Below are 25875 nucleotides of genomic sequence, written 5' to 3'. Positions count from 1 at the left end.
AACTCCCATGGGAAGGTAAGGGAGTGAAGATCGGGACGGAGATAAGGGTTGACTTTTGACCTTGTGAAACTTTGGAATTTCACATTCTGGTCAGAACTATTGAACCCGACCAGAAGTGAATCCAGCCAGTAAAAACACTTGGGGGAGGTGAGCAGCTCAGACAGCTCCTCCTCACGGACTCTCTTATTCGCTTTGGAATAAAAGGGGAAGGGAAAAGTCAACACATCTCCGCCCCAAAATATAGATATGAATACTGTTGGTTTTGTATGTAAAAATGCTTTTTTGGTTTGTTGAAGGCTGGTCCCGATACTTGTATCCGCATCGCATCACAAACCTGAAGGCCGGAGTACTCTGTATAACTTGTATATGTGTTTGGTTTCCTACCAGAAGTAAACTCAGATAATTGTTATAACTTTTGATTCCGGTGTTTTCAATTCCTTTCTTTATTTAATAGAGATTTCAGCCTCATCCAACGAACGGCGCGTAGCAGAGGGGGTGGCTATCAGCCACCACAATAGGTGTTCTGCTCCAACAAGTGGTGACCTGCCGACGTGATGAGTGCTGATCTCTAGAAAGGGACACCGATAGCCAGGGGACGGAATCCAGTCCAGGGGGAGGACACAGAGATACTGGTGACAACTAAACCAATGGCCATATACAAAAGGTGAGCAGACACCTGTTTTGACTATCAAAAATCTGTGATTGATTATACTAAAAAATTTAGAGTTGTCAGCAGCGTTCTCAGTGTTCTTAGTCACGGTGGGAAATACAATACATATTCCAAGTTGGGGATATTGGGGAAGTGCTTAGAGTCGGGTATTCAGTCCTGGACCTAGAGCAAAAATAGTGTTTGAGAGAGGCGGGTAGGTCAGTCCCGGCCCTTCACTCACTAAGAAACGAAGACTGCAAGGCTGTAAAAGATGTATAGGTTAAATTCCCCGTAAGTCAAAATAACATTGATTAATACGGTTGCCTTGCCGTGCTTTAATTAAAGGCTGCAAAGGTGTAAAAAACAGATGGGTTAAATTCCCCGCAGATCATGATAAGATTGATTAATGCGGTTACCTTTCGTGGTGCTTTAAATGTATACAATTTCTGTAATTGTTATATGGTGGGTGATAGAGGAGGAGAGAGACGCGACCTCCAACTAATTATTTGGAACGACCGAAATCTCATCACAAAACGGCTGTGGGGTTAATCAGGCTCATTAAACGTGACGATAAAGAGATTTTGTTGACTGATTTTCGACTCCGTACCTGAAGCCGCAATCACCGTGAGGAGGTTGTAGAAGCTTGCTTCAGGAAGTCACGCTATCTGTTGAAATATACATCGCACAATACAAATTTGCCTGACTGTATGAGATAAAATGTGTGTGAAAACAGTACAAAGTCATAGTCTGGAAGGCTGAATGTGACGATAAAGGATTTTTGTGGTTTGGGATTATACTCCATGTAAGCGTCGCATCTCTAAAGAGGGGTGTCGAAGTGCGCTTAAAAACCGCAATTATCTGTTGTAATAAACATCGTACAAAGAGCCGGACAGACTGTATAAGGGAACAAACTCTGTGTGATTTTTTACATCAAATCTGTGTAATAATTGAAATAAAAGCATAATTGACACCAGTGGAGACAAAGTTGCTGAGTATAGTGAGTGGGGACAACTTCATTCATGGTCAGCTGCTGCCCTCTGGTGGCGAACAGGGAGTGTTACAATATTCTGAAAATACACAGGACATTTAGAATTAAAAAATAATTGCCCAGTATATTAAATAAATACAAACGAACACGTATCAACATAAGTCAGATAATATAAACGAGGTCAATCATGGAAGAAGGCTGACATTTAATGCCTGATATATAAGTAATAATAATATATAATATATAGCTGATATTAAATAACTGATGTATAAGGCTCGATATTTCTGAAAATAAGAACACCGTTAACGGCATTCTATTTCAGAAAAAGGGGGAAAAGGATAGGATATACATCAGACAATATGTATGTGAGATTATTACGTTTTTAAGATAAATTTATCAATTTAAAATACTAGCTTTGGCTATTTTTTGTTTTGTTTTGTTTGTTGCTTTTAAGAGAAATTGATACATTTAAAATAATCTAGCTTTGGTTATTTTTGTTTTGTTTGTTTGTTCCTTTTTTTGTTTTATTTTTGTTCTATTTTTTATTTTTTATTTTTTATTTTTTATTTTATTTTTTGTTTATTGTTTTCTGCATAGTCTCTTGTCCACACTCCAGTTTAGTTGGTGCCGCCAATAAACACTAAAGAAGTAGAAGAGATGAGTTCAAAACCATATTTCCAGCAACTTAAGGGCTTGGTATGAGACTTCTCCACACAGGTTGCTGACGCCAAAGGGGGACCCGAGAAACACAAGGCCAACACAGCAGATTACGTCTGGTTGAAGGGGACCTCCCATGCCGTCCGCCTAGATGGAAAGGGAGACAACTGGTACCACTGGAGCCAGTGTGCGGTCGGGAAAAACAGCTGCGAGGACCCTAGACGACATCAGGACATATTTGGTCCTCGTCGCGAGGACCCTAGACGACATCAGGACAGATCTGGCTCTCGTCAAGGCAGTCGACCCAGGAGGCGCCATCAGCGGACCAGAGGAGGAGGATCGGGAGGACATCTCTCCAGCAGTCGACCAGGAAGCCGCCATCAGCGGGCCGGAGGAGGAGGATCGGGACATCTCTCCAGCATCGACCCGGAGGCCGCCATCAGCGGGCCGGGGGAGGACAATCCGGACACATCTCTCTAGAAGGCAGCTCAGAAGCCGCCGTCAGCGGGCTGGGGGGGACGAAGACACGGCAAACCAAGACGGCACAGGGAACTCCATTTCCCGCTGAAACAGGTTGATATAGCCGGTGTGGAACTTTGTCTGAACAATGCTTCGTACCAGATGCCCTTGTTGGCCTATGCGTCGGAGGGGGAGGAGTACGATGACTCAGCTGACAAGGACGAACTTTTTTAGACATATTTTATTCTCCCTCCACTGTCATAAGAAGTTGTTGTTGTGGACTGTTCCTAAAGGTTTAAAGTGCTCTACATCCCAGCTTCTGATGGGTTTATATAAATGTTGGGACACAATAGAAGAGAATGACAGTGGTAATGTTTCAAATGCTATATGTTGATCTCGTGAGGTGAGATCAAAAGAGGGATTGAAGTAAAAAGATATGATTCTACACTGTATTGAAGTAAACATGTATTATTTTGAATTGTATTTTAGTGAACATGTATTGTTTGAACTGTTTTAAGTAATCACAACGGTTTTGGGTAATCACATATATAGAAATGATATTCTCTCTTACAACTCACTGACCCAGGGATCCTGTTTCACACACACACCTCTACTTTTCACCCCTACACCAGATGTTGTTTTTAAGGTCGTTAAAGACATCATTAAATATCTGCACAAAGGTTTAAATGTCGGAGAAGGAATAGTTTATGTGAAAAACTCCCATGGGAAGGTAAGGGAGTGAAGATCGGGACGGAGATAAGGGTTGACTTTTGACCTTGTGAAACTTTGGAATTTCACGTTCTGGTCAGAACTATTGAACCCGACCAGAAGTGAATCCAGCCAGTAAAAACACTTGGGGGAGGTGAGCAGCTCAGACAGCTCCTCCTCACGGACTCTCTCATTCGCTTTGGAATAAAAGGGGAAGGGAAAAGTCAACACATCTCCGCCCCAAAATATAGATATGAATACTGTTGGTTTTGTATGTAAAAATGCTTTTTTGGTTTGTTGAAGGCTGGTCCCGATACTTGTATCCGCATCGCATCACAAACCTGAAGGCCGGAGTACTCTGTATAACTTGTATATGTGTTTGGTTTCCTACCAGAAGTAAACTCAGATAATTGTTATAACTTTTGATTCCGGTGTTTTCAATTCCTTTCTTTATTTAATAGAGATTTCAGCCTCATCCAACGAACGGCGCGTAGCAGAGGGGGTGGCTATCAGCCACCACAATAGGTGTTCTGTTCCAACAAGTTTTAGCATCACCAGCTTTTCCAATACAGAAATATGGGAAGAGTTTCTCAGTGAAAATGTCTCTGTGAGCGTAGATGTGAGTCATGTCTTCAGGGTCGTAGAAGGACACCTCCCCCCTGTCATAGTCCAGCTGGACTCTGAACCTCTGGAGATTCTTCTTCACTCTGACAGTCTCACCATCAACATTAGTGTATTTTCCACTGTGATGTGTTAAACACCAGATCCCATATTCTGGTGAGGCAACTATCTCTCCCTTCCTGTCAATTGACTCTTTAGTCAAACCTACAAGCCAGTCAGGATGATCTCCCACCTCCACCTCCCAGCTGTGTTTCCCTGAGCTGAAGCCCTCAGAGCCCAGAACATCAGCATACTTAGTGAATCTCTCTGGATTATCAGGAAGCTGCTGATCTTTGTCTCCTTGTCTCACACTGGTCAGATCATCAGACAGATAGAGCCAGCGGCTTGCAGTGTTTGGGTCCAGAATGACAGGACTGAAGTGGACCTGGTCCTTCATCTTCTCCCAGACTCTGAAGGACAGGTTTCCCAGGTGTTTGGCCACATCTGTCAGCGCTCCTGAGAGCAGCTGTGGGTCTGACAGTGAGCTCTGGACTCTGGCTCTGCTCTGAGTGGCTTTATAACTGCTGAGGAAGGGCCCGTTGTGTTTCTGCAGCTCTTCTTCAACAGCAGAGATACTGTGTGACAGAGAGGAGATGTGCTCCTGAATGCTCTTCATCTCTCTGCTGATAGTCTTCCCCTTCTGCTCCTCTTCCTCCCTCAGAGCTGCCAGTCTGGACTCCTCTTCCTCTTTCAGGAACTGATGGAGCTTGTTGAACTCTGCTCTGATCTGCCTCTCTGTGGACAGCAGCTGCTTCTTGGACACTTGAGTCACTTCATTGTATGTTTCCTCCACTCGTTTGTATTTGTCCCTCTTGTCCTGCAGAGACTCTAAGTCAGATTTCAGCAGGTCCTTCAGCTCAATGACTGCTTGTTCTACAGGAACCACCTTGTGACTCTGGTGGAGAGAAAACTCACAGACAGGACACACAGCTCTATCTTCATCCTTACAGAACCAATAAGGGACTTCTGGATGTTTACTACACACCACCTCCTCTTCCTCCTTTCCTTTTTCTGTCTCAGGTGAACATTGTTTCTGCTTCTCAACAAAGGAGTCAGCCAGCTCCTTCAGAGTTAAATTCACTGCTGGTTCGTCCGTTGTGGACTTTCTTTTACAAATGGGACAGTTTTTGTTCTTACTTTGTTCCCAGAATTTCTGCAGGCAGCTCGAACAGAAGCTGTGGTTGCAGCTCAGAGACACAGGATCTCTGAAAGTCTCTGAACACACATGGCAGCTCAGGAAACTTTCAAACAGAGCGGTTTTCTCAGCCATTTTCGCAGATATTTCAATGATCCCTTAACAGCACGACTCACCAAATCAGTGTCCCTTTTGAATAACAGATTGGTATCCTTCTAGTTTGTGTTTAAAGTGAAGATTCTCCACCCTGTAATGGCGTCTCGGCTCCGTTCAGAAATGGCGGTAAATCAGGTTTCAGTTTGACTTTCTAACGTTTCAATTAGATAACTGAAAACTGACAATTAATGATCCTACCAGCAGATGGTGGTGTTGGATAAATTAACAGATAATACAGTGACTTTTCACGTGAAATGCCTGAGAATTTTTTTTTTAAATCAATGCATGCCTAAATAAAATACCTAGGTCAAAACCAAATCTCATAATTTATATGTAAAATATTCACTATATCAAATGTTGTAATCACATACATTTAATTGAATGACAATTTACTAGAAACTGAAAAAACACTGTAAAATAAGTTTTTATTTTATTTGTGCAAAACAGTTCCTTTTGAAATTCACAAGCACATAAAAGAACAAGATTTGTTCTGCCTTGTACACAAACATGTCAATGACCAGGGTGAACCGTTTGTTTATGAAAGAACTCACAAACCTCCCTGAATACAGAGAATTGCATTGTACACAAACATATCAATGGAAAAACATATCAAACATATCAATGGAAAAACATATCAAACATATCAATGGAATAAATTAATAAAAAGAAGTATGTGAACATAAATATCTCTCAGAATCAGTCCCCCAGCTTCCCATCAGGCCAGGTTCACCAGTCTCTCACTGGCCTCCCACAGTTTCTTTGCCACAGCAGCGTCTCTTGCGAAAGGACGCAGAGTAGCTGGTCTGCAGTCGATGAAGTAACCCCCGCTGTGTTTGGCTGCTTCTTCTGACACAGCACAGTAGATGACAGTCTGAGCTCCGATCTCACACGGCACGAAAAACATCCACATGATCACCTGCACCAGCATCCGGAACAGGATGGAGTAGTGGCATGTCCAGCCACTTTGGACGAAACCTGGAGCAACACAGATGTGAGGAGAAATGTTAAGCATCAGGAATACAGACTGTCTTTGGGCTGGCAATATGATTCAAATCTTAGTAATGAGTCATTATAAATCAGGTTTTAAGTATATCTTGTGATAGGGTTGTGATAAAGTCAATTGAGAATGTTTAATCAATAAAATAATATAGCAAAGTCTGTTTTGGTTCATTCATTTCCTGTAAATAAATACAATACTGTCATGAAGATGCCCTGCTCATTGATTTTCAACCATTGTAACCAGATGGTGTGATACAAACACTAATATGAACAATGAGAGCTATCTTAATGTAAACTGTACAGTCATGTTTAATAAACAGTTTGAATAGGTTTTTTTTGTGCTTTATAGCCCAACCCTAAATGTCAAAATATGTTGATTGTAAATAAATGTATCACATGCACATCAATTATCTTTTTTAAACTGAAAGTTAAAAAAAATACTCAATTTTAATAAAAGATAAAAAGCTGTAACTTCACTACAATTGATAATTTGTTTCTTCTATAATATGTCAGAAAATAAAAAATCTATGAATTTAGCATCACATTGTGCTACATTAAACTTCCGTTGACAGTAACCTGTATTGTTTTGTAAGCAGGTGGACAGAATATGCAATAAACACTGAGTTGGACACCAGTGCAGGACAAGAGCAGCATCAAAACAGGCCCTCTTACCGGGGTGCACAGCATAGGAGGTCACTCCTTTCCCTTCAGTGATGCGGGCCACTTCCTGACTGAAGTAGATGTTAGCCAGCTTGCTGCGGCAGTAGGTGAAGAAGGGCAGCTGGTTGTAGTTGAGGTCCTGGAAGTCCAGTTTCTGGTATTTGTAGCTGGAGCATGTGAGGGTGATCACCCGGCTGGGGGCACATTCCTTCAGGCGAGGCAGAAGCAGGTTGGTTAGCAGGAAGTGACCCAAGTGGTTGACGCCAAAACACATGCTGAAGTTGTTGTCTGTCCACTCAAGGACACCGGGCATGCCTGAGGAAGCGCCACAGAGAGTGAAGAAAGAAGTCACAACAATGGCTTTTAGCTCCTGTTGCTGCACAATCTATACACTACAGCAACCTTAATGCCTGGACACATGGCATGAAAAAAGCCAACAAATCTTTACTGTAATATTAGCAGGTCAACTCTAACATGCGACCAAACAAACTCAAAGTCATCACTTTAAAGAATAACATGTGTGCCTCTTTCTTTGGTGGCATCAGTCCTGTATTAAGAATTGTGGTGGACTGCCTGACCTGCATTATTGACCAGGATGTCAAGCTTCTTCTCTCTCTGCAAGAAGCTCTTACAGAACTCCCTCACAGAGCTCAGGTTGGCCAGATCCAGCTCCATGTGGAGGACGTTAAGGCTGTGACTCTTCAACTTGATCTCCCTCACAGCCTTCTCAGCCTTGTCCGGGTCTCTGCAGGCGATGATGACCCGAGCACCTCTCATGGCCAAGGCAATGGCAGTCTCCTTGCCAATGCCAGAATTCCCACCTTGAATAGACACAAATATAAAATGAATGTGTGGAATACAATGGCAGGAGTGTGACAAAGGAAGCACAGCAGTAACATTAACTAAATAAGCAGGTTGTTATGATTATATTAGGCAACAACAGGCAGGGATGTTTGGTATAATCATTAGCAATTTAATCCACACTGAGCTACACATACAGTACATGCTACTACTAAACGAAATAACTAAGGGATGCGTTGCAATGAACAAGACATGTTAATTTACCTGTAATGAGAATTGTTTTTCCATCAAGTCTTCTTAGGTCGGTGCAATATCTCCTCTTTTTCAACCATTTCAAAATGAAGAAAACGGCTAAAGACGCGATAATTGTGTAGAGAAAGTACATTTTCCTGTGTTTTGTTAGCCTATTATGAACTACAGTACTGATGCTGCTGGCTATGTGAGCCTATAGCTAACGTCAGCTAGCTTGCTAGTTGAATAAGAAATACCTCATTCCCATATCATACTATTCCTCCACTGTGCTGCTTGTCACGCCAAACGTCGCGAAAATTATCCAGGGGGGATTAATCATAACAAGAAACTGTTTTTTGATTCAATTTGACAATCCCCCTCCTCCATATCATTCATTCTTTACTGGGAGATTTGGAGTGTCATGAACTGCACATGCGCGAAATGCTAAAATCCCGTAAGGTCTCGCGTGAATTTACACGTGAATTATCCCAGGATTTAACAACATTTACAATACTAGCAAACATGTCTTAGAAAACAACTGCATATACAAGACAGTGTGCGTTTTGTAAAGCATACACTGTAAATAGTGTTTGTGTAAGACCTTTATTTTACTGACCAACGTCTGTTAATTTATAGCTTCGTAACTGTCATTGGAAAGTCTGTTTGCTATTTAAATGACCTTTGATACTCAGATACAACTCAATGGTAGTTTTCCACAAAGCGAGGTGTAGGGCAGATGTGTGTGTTCGCGCAGTGGTATTTTGTTCTTTACCATGCACACGAGAGGGCATTTAAAAGAGACAATTTTTCTCTGTGGAATCTTTCTCCTTTTCTCGTCTAAAACAGCTGGTAAGTAACTTTTCAAAGTATTTATAAACATGAGATAGCTGCTGACCTGCTGTTCAAATATAAAATCGCCCCTTATTATTTTTCCCTTTGAATAGATTAAATTAAATGGGCGTTTTATAACTTATTTGCATTGTGCATTTTAACTAGATGCAACAACCTGAATATTTCGATGTTCTATTTCGTATACTAACTCTCCTTTAATATTCAGATTTATTTTCAATTCACTCCATTAACATACATACAAACATACATTCATACATAAATATGTGTGTGTGTGTACTATTTAAAAATATAGGCCCACCAGCTGCAACATTGTGATGAACACATTAATAACATCCATAATTATAATTCAACAATATCATTTATACTCAAATGGGATACATATGTACTTTTCTTTTGTAAAATTATAGCAGGACTTATTTAGCCTGTTTACACAGTGGTATTGTTTCCTTAATAACTAATCTGAATACTTTCTCCACCATTGTTTTTATTTAAAATGTTTTGTATGTTTTTCACTAGGTCAAACATGCAGGGGACAGTGTGGAGACGTGTTGGAGAAATGCTCCTGCCATGCAACCTGTGTGTCTTTGCTGAAGTGTTGTGCAGACTACAACCAGTCGTGTTTCCAGGTGACGCCTCACTCCAGCTCCATGCTAGGCGGTAGAGCTCTCAGGATCCTCGGCGTGGCCCTTCATCCTGGTGGGCGACTTCTCTGCAGGTTTGTGTCTACAACCACGGCTGACGTATTCATGATCTTAATCTAGTACTCATCATCTGATTAGGTTCTCACAGTGAAAATATGTACACTATATACAGATCATATGTAGAGTTTTTTTGACTAAGTGCATGTGTTTTTCATTAGACTTTGTTCTGTGCAAGGCTACTTACTATCCAATTAAGTATTCGTTACTGATATTTGTGTGTGAATTCCAATATTTTTCAGAAAAGGCACAGAGTAATCCTGAGAAAATCAAAAAAAAACGTTGCTTACTGTAAAATAACATATCATTTAAGATCATATATCTTTTCAGTGTAATAAGTAATTTGTTGGAGTTGTAAAAAAAGCAAAAATTAGTTATTTTGCAAAAACCTATTTTCGCTTTCATTAAAGAAGTGGCACACACGGGTTATTTTTATATCAATAATAATATAAATACAATAATTACAATAATGATAACCCTGTTTTTAAAAGCAGATGAAAAAACATAAAAAATATGACAATTACTTTGGATTAACAAATTCGATTTTTCAGATAATGCAGTATAAATACAAGTCTAATATATAAAAAAGGTTTATCCTTTATTTCAGTGATCCACTCACAAATAAAAGCTGCAAATTTCATCCTGACAAAGACATAATATTTATTGACTGTCATTAAATGTTGAATGAAAGCATTTTGAAAGGTTATTCTAGTACTCTAGAATGTCGGAGTGTTTACAGAATACAAATTGTATTGAAGGCGGAGTAGTAACGTTGTGTAACGTAACATGCCATAAACAAATAAAACCAAATGTGCCTTTTTCATTTGAAGGTTCAAGGGTGAAATTGAACGAGAAGGATTTATTGATGATGAAGGCCACGGCTACTGTATCTCTCCTTTATTGTACGAGACAGGTTGGATACCATTTACTGTCTCAATCGACGGGATACATTTTGACAGATCTGGAGAGTTCTTGTCAGGTGTGTTTCTGGAATATATATATATATTTTTTCCACTTCTGAATTGACTTGTGAACCTGTGATTTGATTTGTGTCATGTAAATTCCATTATACATAGCACTGAGTGAGTATCAGGAAACATTATTTAAAATTAACATTTTAAGAAATACCTCCTCTGAATGTATCATTTCAGGTAAAGCTTATAAGGTGGCATTTAAAATAAAGAAAGAAATGTTCTGAAAAGGTGGTTCCACTGTGAAAAGATGAACGGACAAACCATTTATGCAACCACTTGATCAATACTTTTTATGAAGCAAAAGTAGCTTCTCAATGCAGTTATTTTCTCATGTGTCTTCTTATCATTGTCCGACATGTTTTATGTTGAATCTGCACAACTCTTGGTAGAGCAAACCTGTGTGATCCCCTAAATCTTTTCTGGTTTTTACTGTTAGTCCACCCCAGTAAGGCTGACCCTGCCTTTGAAGTCATCCTGGTGAATGCAACACAGTGGCAGTACTACGGCACACCAAACGTGTCTGGATGTCTAAAGATGACATGGAACAGCTCTTTGATTGGTGCAGAGACGGTCAACCTAGAGCTGTGGGGTTACAGAGAGTTCAGCAGGAGCACTGAGTCGGGGGTGAACGGATCATCCTCTCTGCAGGCCGAGCTGAGCTACCTGTACTCCCTCGGAAGGAATCTGCCCAACACTGGTGCCTTCAGCTTCGTCCCCGAGCCCTCAGAGGACTACTCCGACTGGAAGTTGGGAAACATTCGCATCACTGCTAGTTCTAAGTCAGATGGAGCAAGGTATCCATAACACATATCCCTCATCTTTAATTTACAACGCCTTATGATCTTTTAAAATAAATAAACACTAAACTGGCATCAACGCTATTAAAACATTTGTAACCACTGACTTTAGGCTGTCCTGATTTCCTTCATTCTCTCAAGCTTTCTTTTCAACACGACCCTGCGGATCATAGAACATTTCTCAAGGACACATTTAAGAAACAAACTTAGGAAGCTAATGGTATTTTAAGCTTTTTCTACTTGTTAAATAACTTAAGTATTGTCACCCCAGGCTTTTGAAATTGTGTTATTATATTTATTTTGTGCAATTTTTGATTGACAGTATGATAAATAGATTATTAGACCAATTAACCACCACATAATTAATTTCAGCTCTGGCTTAAACTCTGTTATTTCCCTTTGAAATATAAAATTAAAGTCAAATATTCTTAAAATGGTGTTTGTTGATACGCAGGGATGTAGAGGGGCTCTGGAGCGGTGGGCATGTGTTAGCCTGGCACCTGGAGCAGGCTTTCAGAGATGAGTCTGCAGCCTGGGCCAGGAGCCGGTGTCTGCAGTGGGACGTCCTGGAGAACAAGCTGCCCAACTTCCTGGAGGAACTCATTACCTGTCCCTGCACTCTGGCACAGGCCCGTGCTGACACAGGCAGGTTTCATGTGAGTGCACTTCAGAGGTGGGAAGTAGTGGAGTACAAATACTTTGTCACTGTACTTAAGTACATTTTTCTTGTATCAGTACTTTACTCCACTACTTATATTTTTCTGACGACTTTTTACTTTTACTTAAGTACATTTTTAACACAAATACCTGTACTTAATACTTCTTACATTTTCAAAACAGGCGCGTTCCTTTAGTTTGAATGTGTGTTTGGTGGCGTGATCATTATTATTTAGAGTCATTGCGTGCGTATTGATTTGAACACGATCCGTGTATCCATCATTTCCTGGTCTTCTCTAAAGAAGAGGGACCAATGAAAACGTTGTCATGTTGCCGTTGTTCAGCATGGAAACATTCATTAGCTAACAATGACATTATTGTTCTATTAATATAAAGGGAGGTCAGGTACTCTTTAAAACAGCTGGTAGTTATGGGTACTTTTTACTTAAGTACATTTCGAAGCCCATACTTCTTTACTTTTACTTGAGTAAAGAAGTTTAGTCAGTACTTCTACTTTTACCAGGGTATTTTTAAACATGAGTATCTGTACTTCTACTTGAGTAAAGGATGTGTGTACTTTTGCCATCTCTGGTGCACTTTGATCAACTCCGGTACTTTTATATTACCAATATACATTTTTTATTTTTAAAGATTTATAATTATATTTTTTCAGTTGATTAGTATAAATAACTCTAGTAGTAGTATCAACACTTAAAGAATCAATATATTAAGCGTATCCTATGGCAGAAAAATATGTGTACCTTAACTAAATGACAATCTTAAGCTTAATTCAAGAACCTATAACACTGTCTTACAAGTATAGTTGATGTTTTAATATATAACGTGCTAATTAAACTTAAGCGTTTTCAAAAGGGTGTTAATAGCAGTGTGTTTTAGAATTAATATTAACATTCTGACAGTGGAGAAGACACAAATATGAGTGTGATGCAATAAGCAAATACTTCTTTGTTCTAAGCACAGTACCAGTTAGCTCATCAGAGTCAAATATTTTAAAAGCCAGACAAGACAGAATATAAATTATGTTTTAATGGCATATATTGCAAGCAAATTCATAAACGAAACAGAACTATACATATGATGACAGCCACATTGTGACCAGTCAGCATGAAGAGTTAGCCTGGATTTCAGGAAGTACTGTAAACAAAAGAACTGCAGTGATTCAATTGCATAGTACAAATTATTTGAAGTCATTCAGTCATCCCAGAAACCAAAGACTCAGGACTCATTTAGGGAACTTGCTTTGTATTCAATCATTACATGTGATCCGCATTAAAATACTTTATTGGACTTCTGTTAACCAGAAATAAAACCGATCAATAAGTGTTGTTTCTTGAATGTTAATGTTTATATTTGCAAATCATATTAGATTGATGATAATTGTATTACTGAGACAGTTTTTATTCACTGTGTTATTTCAGACTGATTATAGTTGTGACATTGAGCGGGGCAGTGTGTGCACTTATCACCCAGGTTCCGTCCACTGTGTCAGAGCCATTCAGGCCAGGTAGGAGTGTTTATCTTATGTAAAATAAATTGATACATTTTTACAAACTTTTTGACATGGTTTTATTTTAATTTTTCCAGTCCTACGCATGGATCGGGGCAGCAGTGCTGCTATGACAGCACAGGGGCTCTGGTGCTGACGGGAGACTCGATCGGGGGCAGCACCCCGGACAGGGCTCACGACTGGGGCTCGCCTCCCTACAGGGAGCCCCCACGGGTGCCGGGGTACTCACACTGGCTTTACGATGTCATGAGTTTCTACTACTGCTGCCTGTGGTCTGACCACTGCAACATCTACTTCAACCATCGCCCTTCTAGCGGCTGTCGCAGCTACCAGCCCCCAAAAGCTGGTGAGACACATCAAGTCGATTTCATGTTTTTATAACTCAATATATGTGCACAGTAGCACAGACCTACTTAACCAGTAAAAAGTTCATTTGAATCTGAAATTACATTTGCTACAGTGCCTAAATTAGAAACTACAATGTGTTATTTTCACTAGGGTCAGCCACCTTTATTAACAAAGGAGCCATTAGTGTCCCCCCTTTGCCACCAAATTAAGTGTGTCTGGAGGTGTAAAACATTTTTGAAACACAGCTTTTAAAGTTTTATAGAGTTATACTATGTATACAAAAACTAGTTTGTTGCATAGAAAATAAAGAAACATTTTGAAAGTCTATCGACATTTCTACCTGTTTAACATAAGTAGCAGCAAATGCTGTGTCCTTGTCCTGGAAATGTCTTTCAAGATTACCTTTTTTTTTGGGTTGCTGATTTCTCACAATATATCAAGCAAGCCATTATTGTTGGCATGCAAAGCAAAGGAATCTAAATACGCAGAATTCAACTCTCTATTTCATTTGTGCCTTTTCTTTTTTTTTGGAGTTGAATTTATCTGTGTGAGTCTATAAATCCGTAATTAAATACGCACACAGATGAACAAAATTCTATATATAGAGAATTTAGTGTGTATCTTTTTTCTTTATCCTGCAACTGGATGATTCACGGGAGGGCTACTTCTGTATAAGCTATGCTTTCTGCCCTCCCAGTTCTTCTAATATTGTTTGTTTCTTGGATGTATAAATTGTCTAATTGTTGAAATAGTAGAATAAATAATAAAATAAAAAAATCATGGTTAGTTTTCCAAGGCCGGGAAGTCTGAAATTGAGGATTAGCTACCACCGTGAGGCGCCAGAACATAGATGTAGAAGGACGTGATGCATAATAAGCTGATCAAATTCTAATACTATTTCAGTTTCACAGTATCACCTCAAACTTGGAGACGAATAGAGAACCTTTCAAAAAAGTGTCCATTGTGCAACAAAAATAAAAATAGCTGTTATATTTCCATGTTATTTTTGTTCAAAGCTAGAGGGAGCCACTGCAAAGGGGCTGAAAAGCCTCTTTTTGTAAACAAGCTTTATGCTATTGTTGTGTTGTAGTTGTAACAGAAAGTTTCCCAATATACTAAGACCATTTCCTACGGTGCTGTGTCATCGATCACATCTTTAACCATTTATTGAATATAGAGCAGTTCCACACTCCATACTTCGATCACATAGGATTTAAAAGGGAGTTGTTCATGTTCACATACATCTTTGAGCTGTCTTGACCTTTGGAACAACATGTGGGAATTCTCCTATTTCCCCTTTAAGGCTTGTGGTTTATTGTTTTAGTCTGCATTACAAATATAACGTTTTTCTCCTGCGTGGAAGAAAGTGTGGAATATTTCAATAGATATTATATTATTTCTTAACGTCAAACATATAGGATCTGTTTCTTGATGAATAAAGGGGGTTGCTGGTTTCAGTTTGCTGAATTTTGGGTAAAGCTTTTGATGCAAGAAGTGCACCGCGACAGCAAGAAAAAGTGTATCTATGTTTAATTGCCACTGTGTGCGACACACACTTGCTACAGTGTATTCTACACATGGACACTAGAGTAATACCAGAGGAGCTTTCAGGAAAAATAACTGAATTACAGACTGCGGCTGAGAGTTACAATGTGAAAACATATTAGATCACACAATTGACTTCCTGCTCTCCAGAGACTATAAAGACAACAATAAACCGCATACTGATGTGAGAGATGTACTGTGAAAGAAATATGTTTATGTGAGTATTTGTTGTAAACGCATCAGTCATTTCTTTCTCGTCGCCTCGCAGGTGTTGTCCTCGGGGATCCGCATTTCGTAACGTTTGACGGGCTCGGCTACACTTTCAACGGCAAAGGAGAATACTACCTTGTGTCTTCTCCAGACAGAGAGCTGAGTGTTCAGGCCAGAACAGAGGCGCTGAAATTTAAGAATGGTGAGTGCACATTTGATGTGAAAGGCCCGTCTGTGTCCACTCTTTAAACCACATGCTACTACTGCAGCAGCTTTGTTTGGATCAAAATGTTTCCAGGACAAACGATAATCCTTTTTTTATTATTTGAGTGACTCTTTTTTTTTTGTCACAAGATTGATTACCTGCCTCTAAATTTTACTTGTTTTTGTCTTCTTTTGCTTGGACTTTTTTCTTTGCACTCCTCTTAAAGGGGCCCAATTATGCCCATGTTAAGGTTTCATAATTGTATGGTGTGCCTCTTCTGTGACATGTTTCCATGCTTTAATGTTCATAAAGGTCTTTTTTCCTCCTTTTTCTCATACTGCCTGTGCTGCAGCTCTTTTCACCCTCTGTCTGAAACCAGAGCCCAGAAATCCCCAAAAAGCATAATAGGGCCTCTTTAAAAAGAGTTAAAAGCTCAATCACATCTTTAACACTCCTTTTCTTCTGCAGGCAAGTGATGACAGGTATTTCTTGTGTGATTGAAACATGTTGCCGCTGACAAATGACAGAATATAACTTAGTTCCCGCCTGTTTTTGCTGAGTATCTCTTGGGTTCAGAAGTGGTAAAGAAAAACAGAAGTTGGCTTCATTTTTCAGAATTTTCTCCAAGCCATTACACAACAGCCATGAGCCCAGTGACTGCAGAAGATCACATTCTCCTCATTAGATCAGTAAAATCAAACATTGAGATTATCTGATATGCAGAGAGATGAACAGTAATACAGAATATGTTGTACATTGTTAGAAAAAATATCACTCGTCACCGGCTTAAGCTTCAATATCAGGATACATTTATTATCCTTGCAAGAATGGAAGTCGTCATCACTCACATACATAGCTGCATGGGACAAATAGTTCCCAGAACAGTGTCCTTGACATGCTTTAAATACAAGAGAGGGTTACACTCACAATAGGCAGAATACCGGTTCAAAGCAGTATTCAATGTTTAGTTCAGATTAGCTAAGGCCTGCGTAAGCAATAAACATGACAGTCATATCTCCCTATAGGCTGAATCATCATGTTAATCGTTGTCACATAGCTATCATATGCCTAAAACAGTCCTGATGCTCTTCTAGGTAATCATACATCCGGTTACGTACACAGCTACGTAGGGCCTTTGTTATCATGTGCTCCTCTGATATTTGGAAGAGTACATTCAGTATTTTCGCAACATAACCATCCTGATATTGAAGCTCAAGCCGGTGACGAGTGATATACTTCCTAACATACATAGTAGCACATCTGTGATATTGTGACGTTTATATTGACCACCAAGGTACATCGGCCAAAGCCACAGTGCTGTCATCCGTGGCTATGAAAGGAAATACCTCTGATGTCATTGAGGTGCGTCTAGCAGATGGCCACCTTCAGGTGCTGAGGAACCAAAAGGTCCTACCTTTCACCGAGCAGAGATGGATGGACCTACACGGTGAGAACTTCATACCATTCTTTATTATGGTTACACTTTCTGTGTGACCCTATAATGCATTATAAACATATGTATGATGCGTTATACTCTGCCTATTGTATTAAACAGTTACAGTTATAAGCAATCAAGATATTCATAATGATTATAACATAATTATAAAACATTATATTGACTAATATATTTAGTATCATAATACCTTATAATTGCTAGTCTCTAGCTGACTTTGCAAGGATCATAGTTTATTATAATTCCCAAAGGTGTTATTGTTTTTTTTTTTTAAATAATGCATTATAATCACTGTGCTAATGCATATGAATGTGATATTAAGTTACTTTTTTGATTTTAAGTGGTCATTGTTTGCTTTAAGTAAAGTGAAAATAAATGTTATGTTTTGTGTGTTCTTACAGATCCAAAGATGCTATTTAACTTCCATGAAAGCTATCAATGACCACCAATTATTATGCATTTAAATATTTGTATATTTGACAACTGTGGGAATAAACGTTAACTAAGTTCCTTGCAAAAATGTGAGTGAATGGTAGCTATTATTTAGTATTATTATACTTGACCCTAAAAGTCCAATAAAATGCTTTTTGTTTATGATTATTGTTTTAAAGGTCCCATGTCATGGCCATTTCCACTGATCATAATTCCATTGTTGAGGTATACTAGAATAGATTTATATTGTGCAATTTTCCAAACTCACATTGGTTTCTCATACAGCATCTCTGTAAACTACGTGTATTCACTGAATTTCACTCTCTGCCTTTAACGGCTCGTTGTAGCTCCCAAAGCTCCAGCCCCCACCCTCCCTGTGAGCACAGTGCTCTGATTGGTCGGGACGTTGTGAATCGCGCTGAGCTCCGTGGAGGTGTTGTTTCCTTGTTTAGATACACAGCGAAACACAGCCAAACTCATCCTGAGCACACACAAACTCACAGCCGAAGTAAAAACAATAAGTGTGGCTTGATATTGAGTAAGAAAAAGGTTGATAAACGCTGTGAGAATGGGTCTGCAGAGAGAATTTCGCCGTGATCCCAACTGTCTGTTATCAGCCTGCAGCCAGGGAGGAGAAATCAGCAGAGCTGCCTGCACTGTGTGTGTGTGTGAGGAAGTCCGTGGATTGGTCCATTTGGACCAATCAGCGGGGGCTTAACGTAACGGCTCCGCGGATTGGTCCATTTGGTTCCGAGTACCGCATGACCGTATCTCGTCATAGCTCTGGGCGTGGCTACTGGGTATCCAGACGTCACGATGCCCAGGAAGAACATGAGAAATCTCCAACGTGGCGTTTTGGGGAGGTCTTTTCTGTGTTAGAGTTTTACTCCCTACAGGGTGTACTTTGAGGGTTTTTGACTCTGCAGACCGTTTACATGCATAAAAACCTTGATAACACACAAGGGGACGGGTAATAACCGGAAAAGCATGACATGGGACCTTTAAATATAAGGCATTATGAATATTCATCACTCTGTATTTATTCATCACCTATAAGCCCTATTAAAGCCATTATACAGCAGTTTTTAATTTATTATAGACACGGCATATTATATACAGCATATAATATTGACATTAAATAACACATTGTCAAAAAATATTTCATGCTTACAGTACCAGAAAAATATTTTTTCTTTGTATTAATTAAGTTTCGAAATGCCACTTCTTGAGATGAGATTTTCCACTAATGACCATAACCAGTTGTAACAAAATGTGATGCTCTATTTTATTTTGTAAAAACAAAATGTCTATTTTTTTTTTTTCTAGGAATATTTGTGTTCACCCCCAGTCTTCAGAATGTGACAGTAATCTTCCTCTCTGGAGTTGGCGTGGAGGTTCGGGTGCGTGAAGGAGCCATGGCAGTGACCGTCCTGCTTCCATCAGAGTTTACTAACCACACTCAGGGTCTCCTCGGTCTCATGAACTCTGACCCCTCAGATGACCTGTTGACCGGACTAGGAGAGATCCTTTCCCCAGCCGACGCCACACCGGAGGAAATCTTCACCTTTGGAGCTGGCTGTGAGCATGAAAGACTTGTATATATTAATATCAATGCGGCATTTTGCTCAGTTGCTCAGTGTTCACTTTAAAGCAACATAAAATATCAAAGCCTATACAGGAACTGCTACCCCCGACCCGACTCTGATAAGCGGTAGAAGATGGATGGATGGCTGGACATGGACAACATTGATGCTTATCTGAACTGAGTTTTTTGTTACTTTTATCCACAGGGAACATTTCAAAGACGTCCTCCCTCTTCACATATGACTCAAAGTACCTTATGGATACATACTATTTCCCACCAAGCCATGATACTGCCTTTGTTCCCGCCTTTTCTCTACCCGAGACACCCGATGACCCTCTGATGGCAGACATGTTGGCGATGTGCTTGGGAGAAGGAGCGCAGTTCTGTAAATATGATACCCTGACCACACAGAGCCTGAGAATGGGAAACGCCACCCTCGGGGCCTACGAAAGCCATCTGGCCCTTACGGAAGCCCTGGAGCAAGGTACAGCACAACATGTGTATTACATGCCAACATGCAAATGTATCATACAACTTTGCTATTGCTTGCTTTAAATTAAAAATTATAATGGTATACCTTAAAATGCCTACACTCTCTAACCTCACCAGTAATAGATTGTGTTCAGCTATACTAATGTCATAAGATAAGAAAAAGATACTGTAAATGAAGTGAATGTATTTGTTTTTCATACGTTTCAAAAACATTTGATTATTACTATTTGGGACAGCATACAGTTTTGATATTTATTTTCTAATGTGTTATTGTTCCTTCTAGTGGTGTCTTGTGGCTGGCTTCCCACACCTAGGAATGGGAAGAAGAATGGGACACATTACCTGGAGGGCAGCTGTCTGAGCTTCACCTGCGATGAAGGCTTCTCACTGTACGGCTCAACGGAGCGCACCTGTCTAGATGATGGGAGCTGGACAGGAGAGCAGCCCTACTGTATCACAGGTTTGTTATATGAAACAAAACCAAGAGAGGATGTAGTGGCAATTTCTTATATTACTTTATATGGTAAAACCAAATGATGATATTATGCTGAGAAATTGCTTGGTCAGCTCAACCTGTTGTATCCCACGGTAGCTTCCTGCCAAGGTCGTATTTGAACAATGAGGCTCTTGTTCCTTATGAGAGCATTGTAAGATAACAGTTAGGAGAAGGTGTTATCTCTTTCCTTTTGCACAGCAACAGTCCTCTCTAAATCACACACACACATTTGCCCCTGTGTCCACTCCTGCAAACCACTTTGCATTTTGCATGACCTGTACCTTCAAGCTTGTATAAAGAACCAACAAGACAACTCTGTTTGCTTTCACCAGTTTATTATTGATTAGTCTCATTGTACATCTTTACAGTGTTGACGAGGTTAAAATACAGACAACAGACTTGGTGTCAGAAGCGGGATCTCTGAAAGCTCCATCGGGGACACCCAGGGACGCTGGTGGTTGGCCGCCGGGATCCTCGGATTCTCCTCTACCTCGACAGAAAGTATTACGGGACAAGAGGACCAGCGCCTGAGTGAAACTGATTGACTTCACGAGATCCAACAAACTCAATTCCTCTAAAATATCTGCTGAGATGTACAATTTCTAATTGTTTAAAAGTAAAAGTTAAATAAACTCCATGACATCTGCAGTGGGTGGCTAACCGCAAAAGAGGATACGAGCAATATCTGACGTAAATAAAGTTACGGCGATAGTTTTGTGATTTGTACGTGGAAGCAAATATAAGAAAAATAGTTTTGTGATTTGTACGTGGAAACAAATATAAGATCACCGACGGGTGAGCAGTGTTTGATCGACACTTAAGGGATTTTGAAGCCAATCTAGATTTATCTAGAGATGGGGACAAAACAAAGTAAGGGGGCTGAGGCCCCAGGGCCCATAGTGGATGACATGAGAGACAAATATGGTGAGAACAGTGTCAAAATTAAATATATGGATGGAAATGTTCGTATTTCCAAAGGGAGGATCTTCAAAGACCTAAAGGACAAATTACAAGATTATGAGGATGGAATGAGAAAGAAGAGTAAAATTAAAGTAAAAGCGTTAGAAAAGATAGAAACTCACAGAAAGTGTTTAAAATACTGGGAGGATGAAGCAGAATGCCGTGAAAGGAGGCAGTTAGCCTCAGCGTTAAAGAAAATAAAGGTGGATGATGAAAGTGAAGGAAAGAGGGAAAATAAATGTTGTCCGAAACCACACAATCCATTCCACCAGACATCCACTTCTCTGTATCCTTCTCTTACAGGCACGAGGAACCCTCTCCTCGACCCAGGACACCCTTTCCCTCCTCCATACGTACCCCCTCCAAACGCTCCTGCACACCAACAACAAGGACTGGCTGACGCAGCAAGAAAGGAATCGCTCCGCCAACAAAAAGGTCAGCACGGAGAAGAAGAAGAAGAAGAAGAGGAAGGACCCGACTCCACGGTACAACAAGCATTTCCCATGATTCAAACAATGGGACCACAGGGTCCAGCTGTTGTTTACCGCCCCTGGACAATGAAGGAAATGTTGGAACATCTCCCTGAAATTCAACAAGACGGCGATAAATTCGCCAAAGCCCTACTCCTCTTCTGCCAACAGTTCTCTCCCACCATGCCTGAGATAAAGAAATTACTGACATTAAAAATCGGGCCAACACACGCCAGCCATTTCACGGCACTGCTGGCTGGCCAACTCTGTCTGAAGAAACCAGAATGGGACCATAATGACAATGCCCCATACCGCGACGCAATCACCGCACTCGGCGAAGCCATCAGAAACAAGTTTCCAGCAAAGGTTGACATGTCAAAAATCTCCGCCTGCAAACAAACTGCAGAAGAGACCGTGAATGACTATTATCATCGTCTGCATCAGGTGTTCAACGAAAACAGCGGCATCGCCAGGCCTGAAGGCTACCCAACCCCTGAGACAGGCGTGTGGGAGACCCACCTCAGCAACGTTTTCCTCAACGGTCTCACAGCCCCCATCTCCACATCTGTAAAACAAACCTGCATTGGAGTGATGGATGGCGCCAGACTTGAAGAAATGCGCAGGCATGCCGTTCACTCCCAACACCGCCTGAACGAAGAAAAGGTCAACGACGACAAGAAAAGACGTGAAAGAAAAGAAAAAGCCCAACTGACCCAAGCTGTTACAGGTTGGTCACAAGGAAGAGGCAGAGGAGGTTTCAGAGGAAGAGGCAGAGGACGCGGTGGCGAGGGACAAAACACCCATGGAGGACGGGGCAGAGGCCGCCAAACCAACCAAGAAGCAAGGGAAGATGGAAGCTGTTTCATCTGCCGATCCAAAGACCACTGGGTCAATGACTGTCCAAAAGCCGCATGGAACTAGAACCGGGGAAATCAACAGCAAGGGGGAACTTCAGACTGACGTGCGGAAGAGGAGGAAAGGAGGGTCCGGTCAAGTGAGACGGGACCTCTACCTGCAGCATCAAAACAGGGAAATGACACACACACACACACACATCATGCAAGCTATCGATAGATTAGAACACATGCCTGTGGTTAAAGATGGTACATATTTGAAATATGACACTGAAGCAGCATTTAAGAAATTTCCCACACTTACTCTAGCCATCATGGGTGTTGATGTTACGTTTTTGGTTGACTCAGGGGCCACACATTCTGTGGTAAAAATGGCAGATTTGCCTGATTGCAAATTAAGTGGTAGATTTATTCACTCAATAGGAGTGGCAGGTGTAACTATAAAGGAGAAGTTTTCAGTACCAGTCCAGTGTAGAGATAACGGTGATGACAGCTATCCATTTCCCACATCAGTCAAACACAGTTTCCTTCTGTCATCTGTCTGCCCTATACATTTACTGGGCAGAGATCTGATCCTCCGGTTTGGCCTTGACCTAATTTCTACAAATGAGGGTCTAAAAGTCAGACGACCATCCCCTACAATGGTCCAAAAACTCTCATTTGACGAGGAATTGTGGTTTGTGTATCAATGGCTTGCTACATTTCCTGATTCTCAGAAACTGTTGCGTTTGGCCCGTCAGTGTGTCCCACCACTGGCTGTGTTTATGGAAGCTCCTAATTTACATTGCACTGCTAGCATTTCTGATGATACATGCAAATACTATGATGAACAGTTTCTGTTGGAATGTGTGAATGACGAAATCATGCTTAAAACAATGTATTGGAGCTCGCTGCGCAGTGCTATTTCTGTCACACTCACACCCACACAACACAAGCTGTATCAAATCCCAGGGGCGGTCCCGCACATTTCACTAGCAAGGGGCCCCACTGATAAATGGAGGGATTTGGGTCCATTCGTTAAAGATTGGGAATATATCACTGATTGGACAGCCACACACACACCTAAGATCATGTACTCCATGTCACACGATGTTTTTAAGTACGATGTTGACTGTAACATACACGCCCTACGTACTCTTGTTTTGATCGGCGAGGACTGTGTGAATTCTGGGCCGGGCCACGGGAGCCTGTGTTTTCAGGTTACTCTCATATTTCTGAGCTTCCTGCCGCGCTAAAAGATGTGCCTCCGACACTCTGGGCAGCTCACAAATATGATGTTGGTTTAATCCGTTCTGCCGAACCTATTGTTATCACCCCTAAGTCTACCTACCGCCCAAATCATCCCCAATACCCATTAAAGCGTGAAGCTGTTGATGGCATTCGGCCAGTTTTTACCTCCCTGCTTAAACAAGGGGTAATTATTGCGTGTAATGATTCTACGGTGCGCACTCCTGTTTTTCCGTTTAAAAAGATCCGTGACAAACCCCCTGACGAATGGAGATTTGTGCAGGATTTACGAGCTGTAAATGAAGCCGCACATGCACGCGCGCCGCTCGTTCCAAATCCTTATCTCATTCTCTCTCAGGTTCCAGCCTCTGCAGCATTTTTCCCTGTTGTAGACCTCTCAAATGCATTTTTCAGTGTCCCTGTACACAAAGACAGTACATTTTGGTTCACATTTGAATATGATGGTAAGCCATACACATTCACACGTTTGTGTCAAGGCTACTGCGAATCTCCCACTGTGTACAAGTTTGGCCTCTCTACAAGTTTCCAAAGGCACCGCTCTCATACAATATGTTGATGACCTCATGATTTGCGCGCCCACAGCTGAACAGTGTGAAGCTGATACCATTTCCTTGTTAAAACACCTCGCAGCAGAGGGCCACAAGGCCAGTTTGTCTAAACTTCAATATGTACAGAAGACAGTTACATTTCTGGGTCACATCATTTCAGGGGAGGGAAAAACGCTTTCAGATAAGCGTATTGCATCATTGGCTGCTCTGCCAAAACCTGTCACTAAGCGACAGATTATGTCATTTTTGGGTATGTGTTCATACTGCAGGTCATTCATTCCTAACTATTCTCCGCTCGAACAGCCACTCCGTACAATCACGCATGTCACCGGTTTGAAACCTGCAGATCGCCTTAAATGGACGCCAGAAGCCGATAAAGCCTTAATTAACATGAAGCTGATGTACATGAGGATGCGGAAACAAACACAGAGTCAACTCAGCCCTTTTGAGATCCTTTTTGCAGCTCCTCCACAGATTGGGATCAAGGCGCCAGGATGTCCTCTCCCCTCCACAACTTTGTGTGAGGATGCTATGTTGTCATATTGTGTTAACCTGTCATCCAATTTAGCAGATATCAGACGCCAGGTAGCGGCAAGTCTACCTACCCCTGCTACTGGTCCACTCCACCGTATCCAACCAGACGACTTCGTGCTGGTCAAGGACTTCCGGAGAAAGAGCTGGAAATCCAACCGTTGGCAAGGTCCCTACCAGGTGCTTCTCGTCACCCAGACAGCGGTCAAGGTCGCCAAGAGAGCCACGTGGGTCCACGCCAGCCACTGCAAAGCCGTAGTCACAGGCCAGGAGAGACGATAGAAACAGACGACGACAAGTGACGTGCCAAGTCACCACCAGCACCACCAGCGACGTGCAGTCAGGGGAGGCAGGGGAGGCAGGGGAGGCAGAGCCTCACCTGTCATACTCCAATGTAACGGAAAAACAACTAAAGAAAAACTAAATAGTAATAATAATAAAATGTCTCCACTGATCTGTGTTGTAAGTGGGATTTATGTATGATTCCAATCGCTTTTTATAGTCAAAATCAGCTAATTTGCAGAGCTCCGCTACAACTACGGGGAGCGATGAGAAGTGAGGCAGGGACGTGCTCTGCCTCACGTAAGCCCACAGTAACTGGCTGGAGCACGGAGACTAATTTAGCGCGGGCACTTATTTTGTGAGCGCGCTCAAGCCAGTTACTGTGGGGTAAGGTGAGGCACAGATGAGCTCTGCCTCACCTCAGAATGCGTCACCCCACAGAAACTTGCTGGAAAGCGGGCCCTAAGCGCATGCCTGTTACCATCTCACTGTATGTCACCAATGTAATGTTTGTAGATCCCTTTATTACATTTATCCTCGCCATCCATATTCTCTAAATAACTTATTTCACATAGATATGATATTTAGGCTCGCTGGTCTCATCATA

The 25875-nt window shown here is 41.2% G+C and overlaps 3 protein-coding genes across 4 annotated transcripts; 1 reads left to right on the top strand and 2 right to left on the bottom strand.

Moving 5' to 3' along the window:
• Window positions 1-1662: 1662 nt before the first annotated feature.
• On the bottom strand, window positions 1663-5526 carry LOC117472593 (nuclear factor 7, brain-like). The gene is made up of 2 exons (XM_034117891.1): window positions 3979-5526; window positions 1663-1716 (listed from the first exon to the last, which is right to left on the bottom strand). The coding sequence occupies exons 1-2, from the start codon at window positions 5389-5391 to the stop codon at window positions 1663-1665; spliced, it is 1467 nt and encodes a 488-aa protein (XP_033973782.1). The 5' UTR covers window positions 5392-5526.
• A 286-nt stretch (window positions 5527-5812) lies between these two features.
• On the bottom strand, window positions 5813-8529 carry si:dkey-174n20.1 (uncharacterized protein LOC796174 homolog). Its single transcript, XM_034117548.1, has 4 exons — window positions 8137-8529; window positions 7650-7892; window positions 7084-7386; window positions 5813-6387 (listed from the first exon to the last, which is right to left on the bottom strand). Exons 1-4 carry the CDS (start codon window positions 8255-8257, stop codon window positions 6128-6130), a joined length of 927 nt encoding a protein of 308 aa, XP_033973439.1. The 5' UTR covers window positions 8258-8529; the 3' UTR covers window positions 5813-6127.
• A 69-nt stretch (window positions 8530-8598) lies between these two features.
• On the top strand, window positions 8599-24081 carry susd2 (sushi domain containing 2). Of its 2 annotated transcripts, none has more exons than XM_034118482.1 (13): window positions 8599-8952; window positions 9472-9670; window positions 10484-10632; window positions 11064-11421; window positions 11879-12080; window positions 13521-13606; window positions 13687-13955; window positions 15771-15914; window positions 17212-17364; window positions 19129-19380; window positions 19593-19871; window positions 20163-20339; window positions 21639-24081. In XM_034118482.1, the coding sequence occupies exons 1-13, from the start codon at window positions 8877-8879 to the stop codon at window positions 22724-22726; spliced, it is 3432 nt and encodes a 1143-aa protein (XP_033974373.1). In that variant the 5' UTR covers window positions 8599-8876; the 3' UTR covers window positions 22727-24081. The 2 variants fall into 2 exon arrangements, with proteins under 2 accessions (XP_033974373.1, XP_033974374.1); XM_034118483.1 differs by having other exon boundaries at window positions 20744-21904.
• The last annotated feature ends 1794 nt before the right edge of the window (window positions 24082-25875 follow it).

The sequence above is a fragment of the Trematomus bernacchii genome, unplaced genomic scaffold, assembly GCF_902827165.1.
Source record: "Trematomus bernacchii unplaced genomic scaffold, fTreBer1.1, whole genome shotgun sequence".
NCBI lineage: Eukaryota > Metazoa > Chordata > Actinopteri > Perciformes > Nototheniidae > Trematomus > Trematomus bernacchii.
Note: the sequence above shows the minus strand (reverse complement) of the source record. Positions and strands in the feature narration are given on the sequence as shown.